Below are 17,761 nucleotides of genomic sequence, written 5' to 3'. Positions count from 1 at the left end.
TTAGAGCCCACAGGGATAATCACAAATAATCTCCCCTTGTAAAGATCTTTAATCACATCTGAATATGCACATTGCTCACTCTTTGGAGGAAGGATAAGGCCTTCTGCAAGTTGAAGGACATGTGCCGGTCCCCTCCAAAGCTCATTCCCAGCTGCACTTTGGAGACTATATGAACTAAACTTAAATGATATATCTGAAATGCTTTCCTGACATATTTTTGGAAGTTTTCCCCTGTATTAAAGCATTTTTCTTGAAGTAGAAAAGTATTTTCATTTTTAATTTTTGTGTATTAATGATTTTCATGAAGAAATATTTGTTTACAAACACATTATAATAATTTTTTAGAGAAGCTCAATGATAGTAATAGTTCATTAGAGAGGAACCTAATCAGGCCCTGCCTGTGCTCCAGGGACTGTGGTAGGGGGTCTTCCAAGCTCTCAGTTCACCTCCCAATGGTCTAAGAGAGTCCAGACCTGGGAAGATGGTGGTGTAGGAAGACGCTGGGCTCACCGCGTCCTGCTGATCGCTTAGATTCCACCCACATCTGCCTAAATAACCCAGAAAAATGCCAGAAGACTAGCAAAATGCACCCTCGGGAGCCAAGCGTAGACAAGAGGCCCACGGAAGAGGGTAGGAAGGGCAGAGAGGCGGTGTGTGCTACACAGACTGGCAGGAGCCAGCCGGGGCAGTGGAGGGGCAGCCCGCCCGGCAGGGCAGAGCCCCTGAAGTCTGGCTTGCAAAAGCAGAGGGGCTGGACTCCATGAGTTCCGACAGCCAGCAGGGCTTAACATCTAGAATGTTAAAAGTCAATAGCTCTGCTATCAGAAAGCGGGAAAGGTGAGAGGATGCCAGGAGGGAGAGTGTTGAGCCCCAGAAGACAGAACTCAGCTCAGCGGGGGAACAAAGGAGCTGGCAAGCACCATGTCCCTCTCCCATTACCCAGCCAAAATTCCAAAGGCAACCAGTTCCCTTCACTGAACTTGCTTGCACTGTGCAAATGCCCAATGCTGTGCTTCTGTGGAGCCATCCCGCCGATGGGCCTGCCTCCCTCTCAGTGCTGCAGGGCCCCTCCCACAGGGGACCACCCATGGCAAAGCAAGCTAAGCCAGCCCCGACCACCCCTGTGCACCTTGCCTATCCACTCCAGCTAATACGCCATTGGCCAGATCCCATGGAAGCAGCACCACAAGCCTGGCAGTGAGCAAGCAGCCCAGAAAGGGGCCATACCACTCCACAGTGAGTCCTGCCCCTGGGAGAGGGGAATATAAGGTACACACCAGTCTGACTGTGGCCCCAGCGGTGGGCTGGGGGCAGACATTGGGTCTGATTGCAGCCCCGCCCACCAACACAAGTTACTCCCGACAGCACAGGAGAAGTGCCCTGCAGTTTGGAGCCACCGCAGGGACTACCCAAAATGACTCAACAGAAGAATTCTCCTCAAAAGAAACTCCAGGAAACAGCGACAGCTAACGAATTGATCAAAAACGACTTAAGCAATATAACGGAACAAGAATTTAGAATAATAGTCATAAAATTAATCACTGGGCTTGAAAAAAGCATAGAGGACAGCAGAGACTCTATTGCTACAGAGATCAAGGGACTAAGAAATACTCGTGAGGAGCTAAAAAATGCTATAAATGAAAGGCAAAATAAAATGGAGGCGGCCATAGCACAGATTGAAGAGGCAGAAGAGAGAATAGGTGAATTAGAAGATAAAATTATGGAAAAAGAGGAAGCTGAGAAAGAGAGATAAAAAATCCAGGAGTATGAGGGGAGAATTAGAGAACTAAGTCATGCAATCAAATGGAACAATATCCGTATCATAGGAGTTCCAGAAGAAGAAGAAGAGAGAGAAAGGGGCTGAAGGTGTACTTGAACAAATCATAGTTGAGAACTCCCTGATCTGGGGAAAGAAAAAGGCAATGAAATCCAAGAGGCACAGAGAACTCCCTTCAGACATAACTTGAATCGATCTTCTGCATGACACATCATAGTGAAACTGGCAAAATACAAGGATAAAGAGAGAATTCTGAAAGTAGCTAGGGATAAACAGGCTCTAACTTACAAAGGTAGACACATAACAATAGTAGCAGACCTATCTACTGAAACTTGGAAGGCCAGAAAGGAATGGCAGGAAATCTTCAATGTGACGAACAGAAAAAAAAGGCAGCTGAGAATCCTATTCAGCAAGTCTGTCATTCAGAATGCAACATGAGATAAAGGTTTTCTGAAACGAACAAAAACTGAAGGAATTCATCGTCACTAAACCATCCCTACAAAAGATCCTAAGGGGGATACTGTGAGTGAAATGTTGCAAGGACCAGAAAGTACCAGAGACATCACTACAAGCATGAAACCTACAGACATCACAATGACTCTAAACCCATATCTTTCCATAATAACACTGAATGTAAATGGACTAAATGCTCCAACCAAAAGACATAGGGTATCAGAATGGATAAAAAAAACAAGACCCATCTATTTGCTGTCTACAAGAGACTCATTTTAGACCTGAGGACAGCTTCAGATTGAAAGTGAGGGGATGGAGAACTATTTATCATGCTACTGGAAGTCAAAAGGAAGCTGGAGTAGCCATACTTATATCAGACAAACTAGATTTTAAAGGCTGTAACAAGAGATGAAGAAGGGCATTATATAATAATTACAGGGTCTATCCATCAGGAAGAGCTAACAATAATAAATGTCTATGCACTGAATACGGGAGTGAGCCCCGAAATATATAAAACAATTCATCACAAACATAAGCAACTTTATTGATAATAATGTGGTAATTGCAGGGGACTTAAATACCCCACTTACAACAATGGATAGATCAGCTAGACACAGGATCAATAAGGAAATAAGGGCCCTGAATGATACATTGGATCAGATGGACTTGACAGATATATTTAGAACTCTGCATCCCAAAGCAACAGAATATACTTTCTTCTCGAGTGAACATGGAACATTCTCCAAGATAGATCACATACTGGGTCACAAAACAGCCCTTCATAAGTATAAAAGAATTGAGATCATACCGTGCACACTTTCAGACCACAATGCTATGAAACTTGAAATCAACCACAGGAAAAAGTCTGGAAAACCTCCAAAAGCATGGAGGTTAAAGAACACCCTACTAAAGAATGAATGGGTCAACCAGGTAATTAGAGAAGAAATTAAAAAATATATGGAAACAAGTGAAAATTAAAATACAACAATCCAAATGCTTTGGGATGCAGCGAAGGCAGTCCTGAGAGGAAAATACATTGCAATCCAGGCCTATCTCAAGAAACAAGAAAAATGCCAAATACAAAATCTAACAGCACACCTAAAGGAAATAGAAGGAGAACAGCAAAGTACCCCAAACCCAGCAGAAGAAGAGAAATAATAAAGTTCAGAGCAGAAATAAACAATATAGAATCTAAAAAAACTGTAGAGCAGATCAATGAAATAAGTTGATTATTTAAAAAATAAAATTGATAAACCTCTAGCCAGGCTTCTCAAAAAGAAAAGGGAGATGACCCAAATAGATAAAATCATGAATCAAAATGGAATTATTACAATAAATCCCTCAGAAATACAGGCAATTATCAGGGAATACTATGAAAAATTATATGCCAACAAACTGGACAACCTGGAAGAAATGGACAAATTCCTAAGCACCCACACACTTCCAAAACTCAAACAGGAAGGAATAGAAAACTTGAACAGACCTATAACCAGCAAAGAAATTGAATCGGTTATCAAAAATCTCCCAACAAATAAGAGTCCAGGACCAGATGGCTTCCCAGGGGAATTCTACCAGACATTTAAAGCAGAGATAATACCTATCCTTCTCAAGCTGTTCCAAAAAATAGAAAGGGAAGGAAAACTTCCAGACTCATTCTATGAAGCCAGCATTACTTTGATTCCTAAACCAGACAGAGACCCAGGAAAAAATAGAACTATAGGCCAATATCCCTGATGAATATGGATGCAAAAATTCTCAATAACATAATAGCAAATTGAATTCAACAGCATATATAAAGAATTATTCACAATGATCAAGTGGGATTCATTCCTGGGCTACAGGGCTGGTTCAACATTCGCAAATCAGTCAATGTGATACATCACATTAATGAAAGAAAAGATAAGAACCATATGATCCTGTCAATCGATGCAGAAAAAGCATTTCACAAAATTGAAAAAACATCCTTTCTTAATAAAAACCCTCAAGAAAGTCAGGATAGAAGTAACATACTTAAAGATCATAAAAGCCATTTATGAAAAGACCACAGCGAATATCATCCTCAATGGGGAAAAGCTGAGAGCTTTCCCCGAGATCAGGAACACGACAGGGATGTCCACTCTCACCGCTGTTGTTTAATGTAGTGTTGAAAGTTCTAGTATCAGCAATCAGATACCAAAGGAAATCAAAGGCATCAAAACTGGCAATGATGAAGTCAAGCTTTCACTTTTTCAAGATGATGATACTATATATGTAAAACCCGATAGACTCCACCAAAAGTCTGCTAGAACTGATACATCAATTTAGCAAAGTCACAGGATACAAAATTAACGTACAGAAATCAGTTGCATTCTTATACACTAATAATGAAGGAACAGAAAGACAAATAAAGAAACTGATCCCATTCACAATTGCACCAAGAAGCATAAAATACCTAGGAATAAATCTAACCAAAGATGTAAAAGATCTGTATGCTGAAAACTATAGAAAGCTTATGAAGGAAATTGAAGAAGATACAAAGAAATGGAAGAACATTCCGTGTTCATGGATTGGAAGAATAAATATTGTTAAATTGTCAATACTACCCAAAGCAATCTGCACATTCAATGCAACCCCAATCAAAATTGCACCAGCATTCTTCTCGAAGTTAGAACAAGCAATCCTAAAATTTGTATGGAACCACAAAAGACCCTGAATAGCCAAAGTAATATTAAAGAAGACCAAAGCAGGAGGCATCACAATCCCAGACTTTAGCCTCTACTACATAGCTGTAATCATCAAGAGAGCATGGTATTGGCACAAAAACAGACACATGGACCATTGGAATAGAACAGAGACTCGAGAACTGGACCCACAAAAGTATGGCAACTAATCTTTGACAAAGCAGGAAAGAATATCCAATGGAAAAAAGTCTCTTTAACAAATGGTGCTGAGAGAACTGGACAGCAACATGCAGAAGAATGAAACTAGACCACTTTCTTACACCATTCACAAAAATAAACTCAAAATGGATAAAGGATCTGAATGTGAGACAGGAAACCATCAAAACCCTAGAGGGGAAAGCAGGAAAAAAACCTTTCTGACCCTAGCCGCAGCAATTTCTTACTTGACACATCCCCAAATGCAAGGGAATTAAAAGAAAAAATGAACTATGGGGATCTCATCAATATAAAAAGCTTCTGCACTGCAAAGGAAACAATCAATAAAACTAAAAAGCAACCTACGGAATGGGAAAAGATATTTGCCAATGACATATCAGACAAAGGGCTAGTATCCAAAATCTATAAAGAGCTCACCAAACTCCACACCCAAAAAACAAATAATCCCGTGAAGAAATGGGCAGAAAACATGAATAGACACTTCTCTAAAGAAGACATCCGGATGGCCAACAGGCACATGAAAAGATGCTCAACGTCGCTCCTCATCAGGGAAATACAAATCAAAACCACACTCAGATATCACCTCACACCAGTCAGAGTGGCCAAAATGAACAAATCAAGAGACTACAGATGCTGGCGAGGATGTGGAGAAACGGGAACCCTCTTGCACTGTTGGTGGGAATGCAAACTGGTGCAGCCGCTCTGGAAAACAGTGTGGAGGTTCCTCCAAAAATTAAAAATAGATCTACCCTAAGACCCAGCAATAGCACTGCTAGGAATTTACCCAAAGGATACAGGAGTGCTGATGCACAGGGGCACTTGTACCCCAATGTTTATAGCAGCACTTTCAACAATAGCCAAATTATGGAAAGAGCCTAAATGTCCATCAACTGATGAATGGATAAAGAAATTGTGGTTTATATACACAATGGAATACTGCTTGGCAATAAGTAAGAATGAAATCTGGCCATCGGTAGCAATGTGGATGGAATTGGAGAGTGTTATGCTAAGTGAAATAAGTCATACAGAGAAAGACAGATACTATATGTTTTCACTGTTATGTGGACCCTAGAAACTTAACAGAAGACCATGGGGAAGGGGAAGGAAAAAAAAAGTTTGAGAGGGAGGGAGCCAAAGCATAAAAGACCCTTAAAAACTGAGAATAAACTGAAGGTTGATGGGAGGTGGGAGGGAGGGGAAAGTGGGTGATGGGTATTGAGTAGGGCACCTGTTGGGATGAGCACTGGGTGTTGTATGGAAACCAATTTGAGAATAAATTTCATATTAAAAAAATTAAAATTAAAATTAAAAACAAAACAAAAAAACAAAAAAAAATAAAGTTAGAGTCCATTTAAAAAAAAGAGAGGAACCTAATCAATCAACCTGTAATGTAACATTCACTCTATAGCCATTAGCACCTATAAAACATTAATTTGTCGGGGCGCCTGGGTGGCGCAGTCGGTTAAGCGTCTGACTTCAGCCAGGTCACGATCTCGCGCTCCGTGAGTTCGAGCCCCGCGTCGGGCTCTGGGCTGATGGCTCAGAGCCTGGAGCCTGTTTCCGATTCTGCGTCTCCCTCTCTCTCTGCCCCTCCCCCATTCATGCTCTGTCTCTCTGTCCCAAAAATAAATAAACACTGAAAAAAAAATTTAATTAAAAAAAACACATTAATTTGTCTCTTTATATATAATACTCACATTTCAAATAGTTTTTTTAGAAAAGGTCAGAATAATTTAAAAAGATAATACAGTTGTTATAAATAAAAATATGAAGGCAAAGTAAAAATACTTTGAAGCCTTCAAAATTTAAGATAATACTCAAATTACTTTTTTAAATGCAACTCAAGAATTAGAGAATAAAAAATCTTCTGGACAAAACCTGGAAGGATACCCTGAGAGAACTCCTTAACTGAAACCTAAGGGAAATTGTTGAATTTTTATCTTGAATGGGTGTTGTACTTTGTCAGATGCTTTTTCTGCAACTATTGAAATGATCATAGGGTTCTTATCCTTTCTTCTATTAATGTCCTGTATTAGGTTGATTGATTTGCAAATATTAAACCACCCTAGAAACCCAAGAATAAATTCCACTTGACCATGGTGAATGATTTTTTTAATCGTACTGCTGGATTCTATCTGCTAGCATTTTATTGAGAATTTTCGCAACTATGTTCATGAAAGATATTGGCCTATAGGTTTCTTTTTTTAGTGGAGTCTTTGCGTGGTTTTGGTATCAGGGTAACACTGGCCTCATATAATGAATTTGGAAGTTTTCCTTCTTTTCTAGCTTTTGGAATAGTTGAGAAGAATAGGTATTAGCTATTCTTTTAATGTTTGATAGATTTCACATGTAAAGCATCGGGCCCTGGACTTTTGTTTGTTAGGAGTTTCTTGATTGCTGATACAGTGTCCTTGCTGGTTATCGGTCTGTTCAAGTTTTCTACTTCTTCCTGTTTCAGTTTTGGTAGTTATATGTTTCTAGGAATTTTTCCATTTGTTCCAAGTTGTCCAATTTGTTGGCATATAGTTTCTCATCATATTCTCTTATAATTGTATTTCTGTGGTGTTGGTTGTTATTTCTCCCCTCATTTGTGATTTTGTGTCTTTTTTCTTTTTGATACGTCTGGATAGAGGTTTATCATTTTTATTGATGTTTTTCAGAGAACCAGCTCCTGGTTTCATTGATCTGTTGTTTTTTTAGTTTCTGTGTCATTTATTTTGGCTCTATTCTGTATGATTTCCTTCCTTCTTCTGGCTTTAGGCTTCATTTTTTGTTCTTTTTCTAGCTCCTTTAGGTGCAAGGTTAGACTGTTTCTTTGAGATTTTTCATGCCTCTTGAGCTACGCTTGTATTGCTATATACTTCCCTCTTAGGACTGCTTTGTTGGACTCCTTTGTTTTCATTTTCATGTTTCCATGTAGTTTTAAATTTTTTCTTTGGTTTTCTGGTTAACCCATTTGCTGTTTCGTAGCATGTTGTTTAACCTGCATGTATTTGTGGTCTTTTCAAATTTTTTTCTAGTTGACTTTTAGTTTTACAGTGTTGTGGTCAGAACAGGTGCATGGTATAATTTCAATCTCTTTGTACTTGTTGAGATCCATTTTGTGATCTTATATGTGATCTATTCTGGAGAATGTTCCCTATTCAATTAAGATGAATGTATATTCTGCTGGTTTAGGATGGAATGCTCTGAATATATCTATTAAGTCTATGTAGTCCAGTGTGCCATTCAAAGCCACTGTTTCCTTGTTTTTCTGTTCAGATGATCTCTTCATTGGTATAAATGGGCTGCTAACATCACCTAGTATTACTGTGTCATCTACTAGGTTGTTTTATGTTTGTTATTAATTGTTTTATATATGTAGGTGGTCCCATTTGGATGCATAAATACTCACATTGTTATTATATCTTTTTGTTGGCTTGTCCCCTTGAGGACTATATAGTGCCCTTCTTTGTCTCTTTTTACAGTCTTGTTTTAAAGTCTAGTTTGTTCAATAGAAGTATTGCTACTCCAGCTTTCTTTTGAGATCCATTTGTACAATAAATTGTTCTCTGCCCCCTCAATGTCAATTTACAAGTTTCTTTAGGTCTAAAATGAGTCTCTTGTAGGCAGCATATAGATGGGTCTTGTTTTTTTTATCCATTTTGACACCTTATGTCTTTTGATTGGAGCAGTTCACTTACATTCAAAGTAATAAGCGGTAGATACAAATCTATTTAGTTCCATTTTATTACCTGTTTTCCCATTGTTTTTGGAGATTTTCTCTGATCCTTTCTTGTCTTTGTCATTTTTGGTCTCTCCTTTTCACTCAAAGAGTCCCCTCTAATATTTCTTGCTTGGCTGGTTTAGTGCTCATGAATGCCTTTAGTTTTTGTTTGTCTGGGAAACTCTTCATTTTTCTTTCTACTCTGATAGCCTTGCTGGATAGAGTATTCTTGGCTGCAGATTTTTCCTATTCAGCACTTTGAATACATCATGCCATTGCCTTCTGGCCTCCTAAGTTTCTGTTAGGAAATTTCCAGCTACCTTTATGGGTGTTTCCTTGTAAGTTAGGGACTTACTTGCTACTTCTCAGATTTTTTTCTTTATCACTATATTTTGCAATTTAATTACAATACATCTTGGTGTTGGCCTGCTTTTGTTGATCTTGATGAGAGTTCTCTGTGCCTCCTGTATCTGGATGTCCATTTCCTTATCCAGATTAGGGAAGTTTTCAGTTATTATTTCTTCAAGTAAATTTTCTGCCCCCTTTTCTCTATTCTTCTTCTAGGACTCCTATAATATGAATGTTATTAAATTTGATGGAATCACTGATTCCCTAAATCTATTCTTGTGTTGCATAATCCTTCTCTCTTTTGTTCAGTTTCATTCTTTCCTATTATTTTGTGGTCTAGGTCACTAATTCATTCCTCTGCTTCTTCCAGCCTGCTGTTCATTTCATCAGGCCTCTTTCCAATCCTGTTTACTGCATTTTTTCATCTCCGATTCTTTTTAACTTTTTTATCTTTGTGGTAAGGGTCTCACTGATGTCTTCTATTCTCAAGCCCAGTGAGTCGCCTTAGGATTATTATTTTAAATTCTCCAACAGGCATGTTACTTTTATTGGTTTCACTTAGATATCTGGCAGTGGACTTATCTTGTTCTTTCTTTTGGGATCAATTCCTCCATCTTAGCCTTTTGTCTCAGTCTCTGTCTTCTCTGTGTAGAAAAGCCAATATGTCTCCTTCCCTTGAAAGTAATGGCCTTATGAAGAGGAGGTCAAGTAGTGTCCAGATCTTGGTGCTTCAGGGGGTGTCTGGTGTGTGGTGCATGTACTCTGCTGTTGTGTTTTGGCTGCTCTATCCTCAGGCCAGTCATCTGCATAGGCTCTTCTTGCCTACTGTGGGCAGTGTTTGGTCCCTGGCCTGAATGTGACAAATTTTAACTAGGTGTGCTCTAGCCTGCTTGTGAAATGAGACCTGACACTAGCTCCACCAGAACTGAGGCCTGGCAAGGCTCTCTGGTTGGGCAACATGGTGGGGGCAGGGGTTTATGCTGGTCTTCTGGGGCAGGAGCCCACTGTGTAGGGACTGAGGCAAGCTTGACTGAGGAGGGCAGCCCCACTAGGATGCAGGGGGTGGGTAGGGCTTGGTATAAGCAAGTTAGGCAGCCAATGTTCATTCTTCACTACTTCCTGCAAGTATTCTGGGTTTATATTGAGGGATGGGCAAGGGAAATGGTACCAGCCAGCTCCTTTGTTTCTGGGGAGACAGCTCTGTGAAAGCTGCCTCTCAGGGATACACTCTGAGTGAATACTTTCTCCCCTGTCTACCCCACGTGTTCCTCAGATCATTGTTTCCATGCTGTCTACCCCTGGGTTGTTTGCCTACCTTCTCTTCAGGAGCAGTAGAGTGCCCTCTGGACCCTATCACAGCCAAGCCTGCTGACCTTTAAAACTCCGGGATTTAAGCCCTGCTGTTTTCAAGAAGTCATGAAATTCAGCCCCTCTTATTTTCCAAGACAATGCCTTTGGTAAAATGTTTTTCTTGTGTGTTCCCATGTGCTTCTCTCTCTCTAGCCTTTCTCCATGACCAGGGCTCCTGCCTGTCTACAGCACTGCCATTTGTTTCTCACCTAAACCACATCTCCACACTTCCTATGTTCTTTGATGTAGTAGTCTCTTTTCTCCCTTTAGTGGTGGAGTTTGTTCTGTCCATCTTCAGGTCAATTTCTGAGGTATTTAGGATGATTTAATAGTTATCAAGTTGTGTTCTTGGGACAAGACAAGGCTAGGGACCTCCTACTCTGCCACCATCTTCCTCTCCTGCCTATTCTCTCAACTTTTAAAAAGTGCAGATTTATTCATTACAGACTTGCTTTTTACTGGATATGCATGGGGAAATTATGTATTATTACTGATATAGAAAGGACTACATCACGAAAACAAAAGCTTAGCCCTGAAATGTAGTTAGCTATTTTCTTTGTCCTATATGTTACCTATTTGTTTATTTGTAGTCTGCCAGGAAACAATTGTGGCTACACTGATTTAACACAGCCAGTCTATTCGTACTGTTCTTCCTTTTAATTATATGCATGTGAAAGCACAGGAAAGAAAGAAATGAAGGATATATTTAACATTTTAGAAGATCACATTTGCTATATCCTCACTAGTAGCAAATTCTCTAAACACTTAACAAAATATTCAATATTGGCACCACACATTTTACAATGTCAATGCTATTTTATTCAGAGCTCTTAATTTGATTGCATCACATAGCAGGTGTTTAGGTTTTATAATACTTTGCTTTATAAATATGAGTGAGTCATAAAAAGATTGCTTTAATGAATATTTTTTAGAAATGAATTATTTTGAGATGAACGAACCAAGCAATTATGTTGCAAAGAAACAAATCCTAGCAATTTCAGACATCTAAATTTTCATGCAAAATACCTATTATATGAAAAGTAAATGAAGAATCAAATGAAAGCTGTTCTTATCCTGTCATAAACGATCCACTTACACTTCCCAATAACAAGGTGTATTGTCAGAGCATAAATTAAGGGCTATACATTAAGCTATATATTTTATTTATGCTTACTCTTGCAGTTAATATACAAAGCTCTCTATTGAGGCATACTAAATGAGAGCATAACAGCAGGAAAGAGTTAACATACCTCCAAATCATGAACAGCTTACTTCTTTCTAGAATAACATGGTACAAACAATATAGCTGGTGTTTAAATAAATACATGTTGCATGAATGAACATGTTACTAAAGAAACCTTTGATTTTCATCAACTGCCATAACATTTATTCCCCATCAGTACTAACTTTAAAATAAGACAGATGAAAATATTCCATAGCTTGAAAGAAACAAAGAAATTTGGTGAATTTTTTGTGTCTTCCTTATATTAGGAACAGAAACTTCAGAGTCAGAGGCAAGAGAAAAATTTACAGTTCTCTGGAAAACGGCAGAGAACTTCATTCAGTAAGATAACATTAATTTAATATCTTCTGCATGTAAGCACCGGGCAGAAAGCATACTGAAGAACCAAAATAACCCATCTAAGTGAAAAATTATAATGTGATACAAAATGTAAGTTGCCTTTCTTCCTTTCACTTCCCTCTCTGCACCAGCCAAATCAAAATTCTCATTTTTCTCTGAATACTTCATACTCTTTCACATTTCTGTATTTACATGATATTTCTTCTGCCTAGATAACTTTTCCCCGACTTTTTGTCTGGCAAACATCTACTCATCCTGCAAGTCCCAAAGCAAATCCCACCTACATTTCCTGGATCTCTGGATTCATTATTTCCTTCTGCAATCCTCTGGGATTTTAAAAAATCTGTATTATCTTTTAATGACTATTGTCTTATTTACTGGACTGTATACATCTTAGGAGCATGGACTGTGCCTTTTTCATCTTTGTAATTCCCATGGTATCACTGTTTGATCATGAATATATAATTGTTAAAATAAGAAATAAAACCAGTAGATGTAAGGAAAAAGTAGAAAGCCAGTAGAGACATTAAAGTTTCAAAGAGATATTTCACAATACCCCATTCCCAACAGCACACCTCCTGGTCTAGTCAACTCAGCTTGCTGATGAGGGATCTCATCCCCTAATTTTATAATGGTATGTAGAAGTAAATCAGAATTCACTGCCTAGAAATTTACTTTAAATTCACTGGAAAATATCCGTTCGCATAAATTAGAAGGTATCTGCACTTCTAACTTCCTGATGTAGTCATTAGGAAGTGGTAGAAGGGAAGTTTGATATTTGACCTCCTTGGGGAATGTAACCAATTTATTGCTGAATAAACACAGAAAGAATGAATTTAATGTGTTTTTTCCCCAAGAAAATGATGCAACACTGTAGAGCTTAAACCCAGAACTGTGGAGGAATTAAAACTCAGCATATGAAGAGATTTACCACAGCTCCATGGTGAGAACATTGAAATAGTCTAAACATATATCTCTGATGCCATCTTTCTTTTTTTTTTAATTTTTTTTAACGTTTATTGATTTTTTGATAGAGACAGAGCATGAGTGGGGGAGGGGCAGAGAGAGAGAGAGAGGGAGACACAGAATCCGAAGCAGGCTCCAGGCTCTGAACTGACAGCACAGAGCCTGACGCGGGGCTTGAACTCACAGACTGTGAGATCATGACCTGAGCCGAAGTCGGATGCCCAACCGACTGAGCCACTAGGTGCCCCTCTGATGTCATCTTTCTAAGTAAGTTTAGGTCAGCAGAGATTGTTAATGACCCAAACTCCAAAGCCTGTAGGTTCAGACTATTTGTGGGTAGAATTGTAATCATCAATCTTATTTCCTTCTTCAAACTGACAGTGTAAAGTTCAGCACGTGAGTGGTTCATCTGTGGAGTCCTGCTTATGAGACATAACACCCTGAACTCTGACACACCCAATTACTTACTGTTATAAAAGACGTGGCAGATAGAGGACTGCTAGATGGTGTGCTCATGTCCAAGCCACTTCCAGTGCACCTTCATGGCCACACTGACTCATATTTGGAGACTAGTATGCAAAACCATGGAAGACTCTTACCTTACCCTGAGTACCATCTCTTATATGCAGCATAATTTCTGTGATCTGATTCTGATAAGGGATAGAGTGCAAGTGCATGCTCGAGTCTAAACTGATTTCTCTTATCTCAGCAATAGGAAAATAAGAAGATCCCCAAACTATCATGTGAAAAATGTCTCAAGACTTTTACAATGCCACTTTCAAAAAATATTTATTCAGCATCCACTATTGCCAGGGATCTGTGGTATACACGAGGTGTTTAATAAGCATAGTTACTTTTGCCACATAGCTTACAATCTAGCAGATGAAACAGACATTAAACTGACAAATGTGGAATTACAAAATGAGATGAAGGTTAAAAGAATAACGGTAAGGGGCTAATTTTAGAACAGTCAATGGTGAGAGAATAATTAGAATGTCTTTTTGAGGAAATGACAATTAAGGTTAAGACTGAGATGTCTAAGTGGAAGGTAATATTCAATCAATCTGGTTTCACATTGTAATCTTTTTTAGAAACTGTTTTCAGTCAGGTCTTTCTTTCTTTCTTTTTTTTTTTTAACTAGGCTCCACACCCAATGTGGGGCTTGAACTCATGACCCTGAGGATCAATAGTCACATGCTATACCAACTGAGACAGCCAGGCACCCCTCAATCACGTTTTTACTTGCTTATTCTAATGGATTTTAGTGAAATTTGATATTATTGATGTTCCTTAATGAAAAGTACTCCCCATTGCTTTTCTGACAATTCTTTTGAAGTTATCTTCCCGCTTTTCTGACCACACCATAAGCCTCCCCTGCAGCTTCCTCTTCTTCCTTCCCAGCCCAAATGTGGAGCTGAGTCCTTTGTTCATTATATTCTACAGACCCTCCTTGGGTAGATCTGCTCTTTCTCTATGGATTCAATCCTTATATCCTGGAGACTCCTAAATCTCTATCTTTAGCCACTTCTCAACCTCCAAATTCATTTGTTCAACTATGTGATGAGGATTTCTTCATGGATAACTCAGAGATGTCTCAAATTCAACAAATCTAAAACTCAATTTATATTCCCAGCTAAATCTATTCTTGATACTACTGTCCATCTTCATTATTGCAAAATCATCTACTCTATCTCTGCAGCTAGAAAGCATGGAATCTTTCTCAACTCCCTTTATCTCATCCCTCATATTCACCACATCTTCTCTATTCCTGTTCCACATCCTTAGTTTAAGCCCTACTGGTAGCCTAAGTAGAGTATTTTACACATTACCAAACACTTCACCTGGTCTTCAGATTATGCCCACTCCATCCCATCCTTTTCACTACCATCAGTTACCTTTTTAAAATAAGTATTCGATCATTCCTACATGGTTTTCCAATATCCAGAAAAGAAAGTACAAATCTCTTACCATGATGTTTAGGTACTTTATAGTCTGGGCCTATTCTATATTTTATAGCCTAATCTTCTGCCAATATTTCCCATGTATTTTTGTCCTCTCAAAAAGTTAACCACAGTTCAAACCTACCAGGTATGCTCTTTATTGTGTGTGCCTGTGTAGGTGTTGTTTTACCTACATGGAAAGCCCTTTGTTCTTGTTCTTCCAAACACATGCTCATCTTACTCTAGGATGCTTTTGCAATATGAACCCATCTATCATAGTCAAAGCTAGCTATTTTCTCTTCTGTGCCCTCATAATACTTAGCTTATACTTTTATTTTGGTAATTATACTATAGTATTGTGATTATTTGTGTGCTACTCTCCACCCCTAAGGCTCTTCAAGAGGGCAGGAACTTACATCTGACACACAAGTCCTGGGAGTATTAACTGACAATTGAATTTTTAAGAATTATCTACTCATTTCTTATTAATTATCATCTTAATAGTTAACTACTTATTGAATGCCTACTGTGGGCCAGGCACTGAATTAGGCACTATATAAACACTATCCATTTGCTTTTCACAACACATCCAAAAGGCAGTTGTTATTATCAACATTTTAAATAAAAAACTAAGGTTGTGATGAAATTACTTGCCCACAAGTGTCAGTAACTGAGCCAAATGTCAATCACAGATGATTATATTACAAGACTCACGTTTTCTTTCTCACTGTAGCTCTAGCCCCCTTGCAACTATCTACAAAAATTTAAAATTAATCCGGTGTCACCTTACCCAACATGGAAAAAAATGTTCCTTTCAGAATATATAATGTGTTATCAGACTCCTGAAGGATTATTTTGACATTGATTTCTCTTGTAAGTTGACAAAATAGACCATATAATGTATAATATTCAATTTTTATTGGAGATATACATTTAGAACATTCAAATAATTTGATTATTTTAACAATGATGTTTCTAATAGGATTTCTTAATATTTGTGACACTAAATCAAAACTTTCAGAGGGGAATGGACTTTATAACTGATCATATTCACCTGCATACCCCAAATGATGCTGTGAACACTTCCTTGGTGAGCTCTAACATATAGTTTTGAAGTAACTAAATGTAATGTCACTAGTTGGGTTATAAGCCTCTTTAATTTGTAATTTGGCAGTATATAATATACCAAATTTAATGAAGGGGGAAAATACCACTTCTAGTCAGTTGAGAATTAGGAGAGTTATAAATTTTTAAAAAATTAAATTATTTTAAATAGAGAAGAAAAAAGAAGGGAAGAAACAAAAAAAGGGAAAAAAATTTTAAATGAAATAAAACAAGTTTCACTTTCCACCAGTTAATGTCCTTACCAGTGCACACAGAAGATCAACTGCTTCCAAGATCAATTCCTGATGGCCAATGCGGCTGACCCCCAGATCTTCTAGTTCCTGATGTGTAATGCGCAGCAGCTGGTCTCCACTGATCTTCTCCCTCTCAAAGTTCTTAATATACTGCTGCAAACAATCATCAAGACCTGCAAAAGAAAAAATATGGAAGACAAGAATGAAACAAACAGTTTAGCCAAACAAATAGAAAAAATAAAATAAGCATTAACTCCTACCAAGTCACAAGTTAACTCCATTTCAACTCTGGACTAGTCCACTTTTTTCCAACCTACATCTTGGCTGCAGGAGGAAAAAAAAACCCACTTCATCATATCCCTAGTTGTTAGGCTCCTATTTGAATTTTACTCAGTAATTACTGGAAATCTTTAAGTCACTTAAGCAGCTCTCTTTGTTGCTTATTTCATAAAGTGTGTTAGTAAGCAGATTGTGCCCACTTCTAAACTTATCTGCACCTCACTCCCCCTTTCTTCTTCAACTCCACTGCAGAGGGAGAGGCATCTTTCTTCCTATATAAGACTTATTGATCTTCCTGTGCTCTGGAATCCCATCTTCTGCCACATTAACATTACTTCAACAATTAAAAAATTAAACACTCTTTATTTCAACCATTTCCTAGCCAATGACTCCTATATTCGAACCTCTGCTATCTTAAAAAACAAAATAAACAAAACAAAAACTTTTCCTTGTTTTCTTTGATCCTGTGTTCCCCACTAGTTTGTTCTTCCCTACACAGCCAAGCCCTTACCTCCCCCCCTACACCTGCAATAAACTCCCTAATCCACTAACATTTGGATTTCATCCAAATCCAAAAGTGGAATCCAGAGTGGATACATTTTTCAGGATTACTCAGGGCACTTCATAAGTGATTAGCTTGGCTACAGATTGGGTCAGCATCAATCGCCTATGAATTTCATACATATGATACAAATGATGAACAAATGATGAACTGGAGTAACAAGATTACTTCTCTCTAGATTTTTAAGTAAGAGATACCAAGAAAATGAGGCAACTAGCAAAAACTAACAGGTCTTGATTTTAAATCAGGCCATCTAGATTAAATATCGTCCATCTAGATTAAACCAGTTTTATGGTTTTTCTGCTGAGTCACTCACTATCCCCTCCAATTCATCTTCCCCAACATAAAAATTCTTTAAAAAAATTTTAAGTTTATTTATTTATTTTGAGAGACAGAGAGAGAGAGAAAGAGTGAGAGAGAGAGAGAGGAAGTGTGAGCAGGGGAGGGGCACACAAAGAGGGAGAGAGAGAGTATACCAAGCAGGCTCTGTGCTAACAGCAGGGCTCAAATTCACAAACCAGGAACTGAGCTAAAACCAAGAATCAGACTCTTAACCAATTAAGC

General features: G+C 38.3%; 1 protein-coding gene across 5 annotated transcripts in view; it reads right to left on the bottom strand.

Annotated features, from left to right (window-relative positions):
- The window catches only part of CNKSR2 (connector enhancer of kinase suppressor of Ras 2), a 292,571-nt gene that overhangs the window by 209,025 nt on the left and 65,785 nt on the right, over positions 1 to 17,761 (bottom strand). For all 5 annotated transcript variants that reach the window (XM_027054659.2, XM_027054656.2, XM_027054661.2 and 2 more), the window contains exon 2: positions 16,366 to 16,529. In XM_027054659.2, coding sequence (XP_026910460.2) covers positions 16,366 to 16,529 — 164 coding nt within the window. The remainder of the gene's footprint in view (positions 1 to 16,365; positions 16,530 to 17,761) is intronic.

This window comes from Acinonyx jubatus, chromosome X (genome assembly GCF_027475565.1).
Source record: "Acinonyx jubatus isolate Ajub_Pintada_27869175 chromosome X, VMU_Ajub_asm_v1.0, whole genome shotgun sequence".
Classification (NCBI taxonomy): Eukaryota; Metazoa; Chordata; class Mammalia; order Carnivora; family Felidae; genus Acinonyx; species Acinonyx jubatus.
The sequence above is the reverse complement of the archived record's forward strand: the minus strand, read 5'-3'. Positions and strand labels throughout refer to the sequence as shown.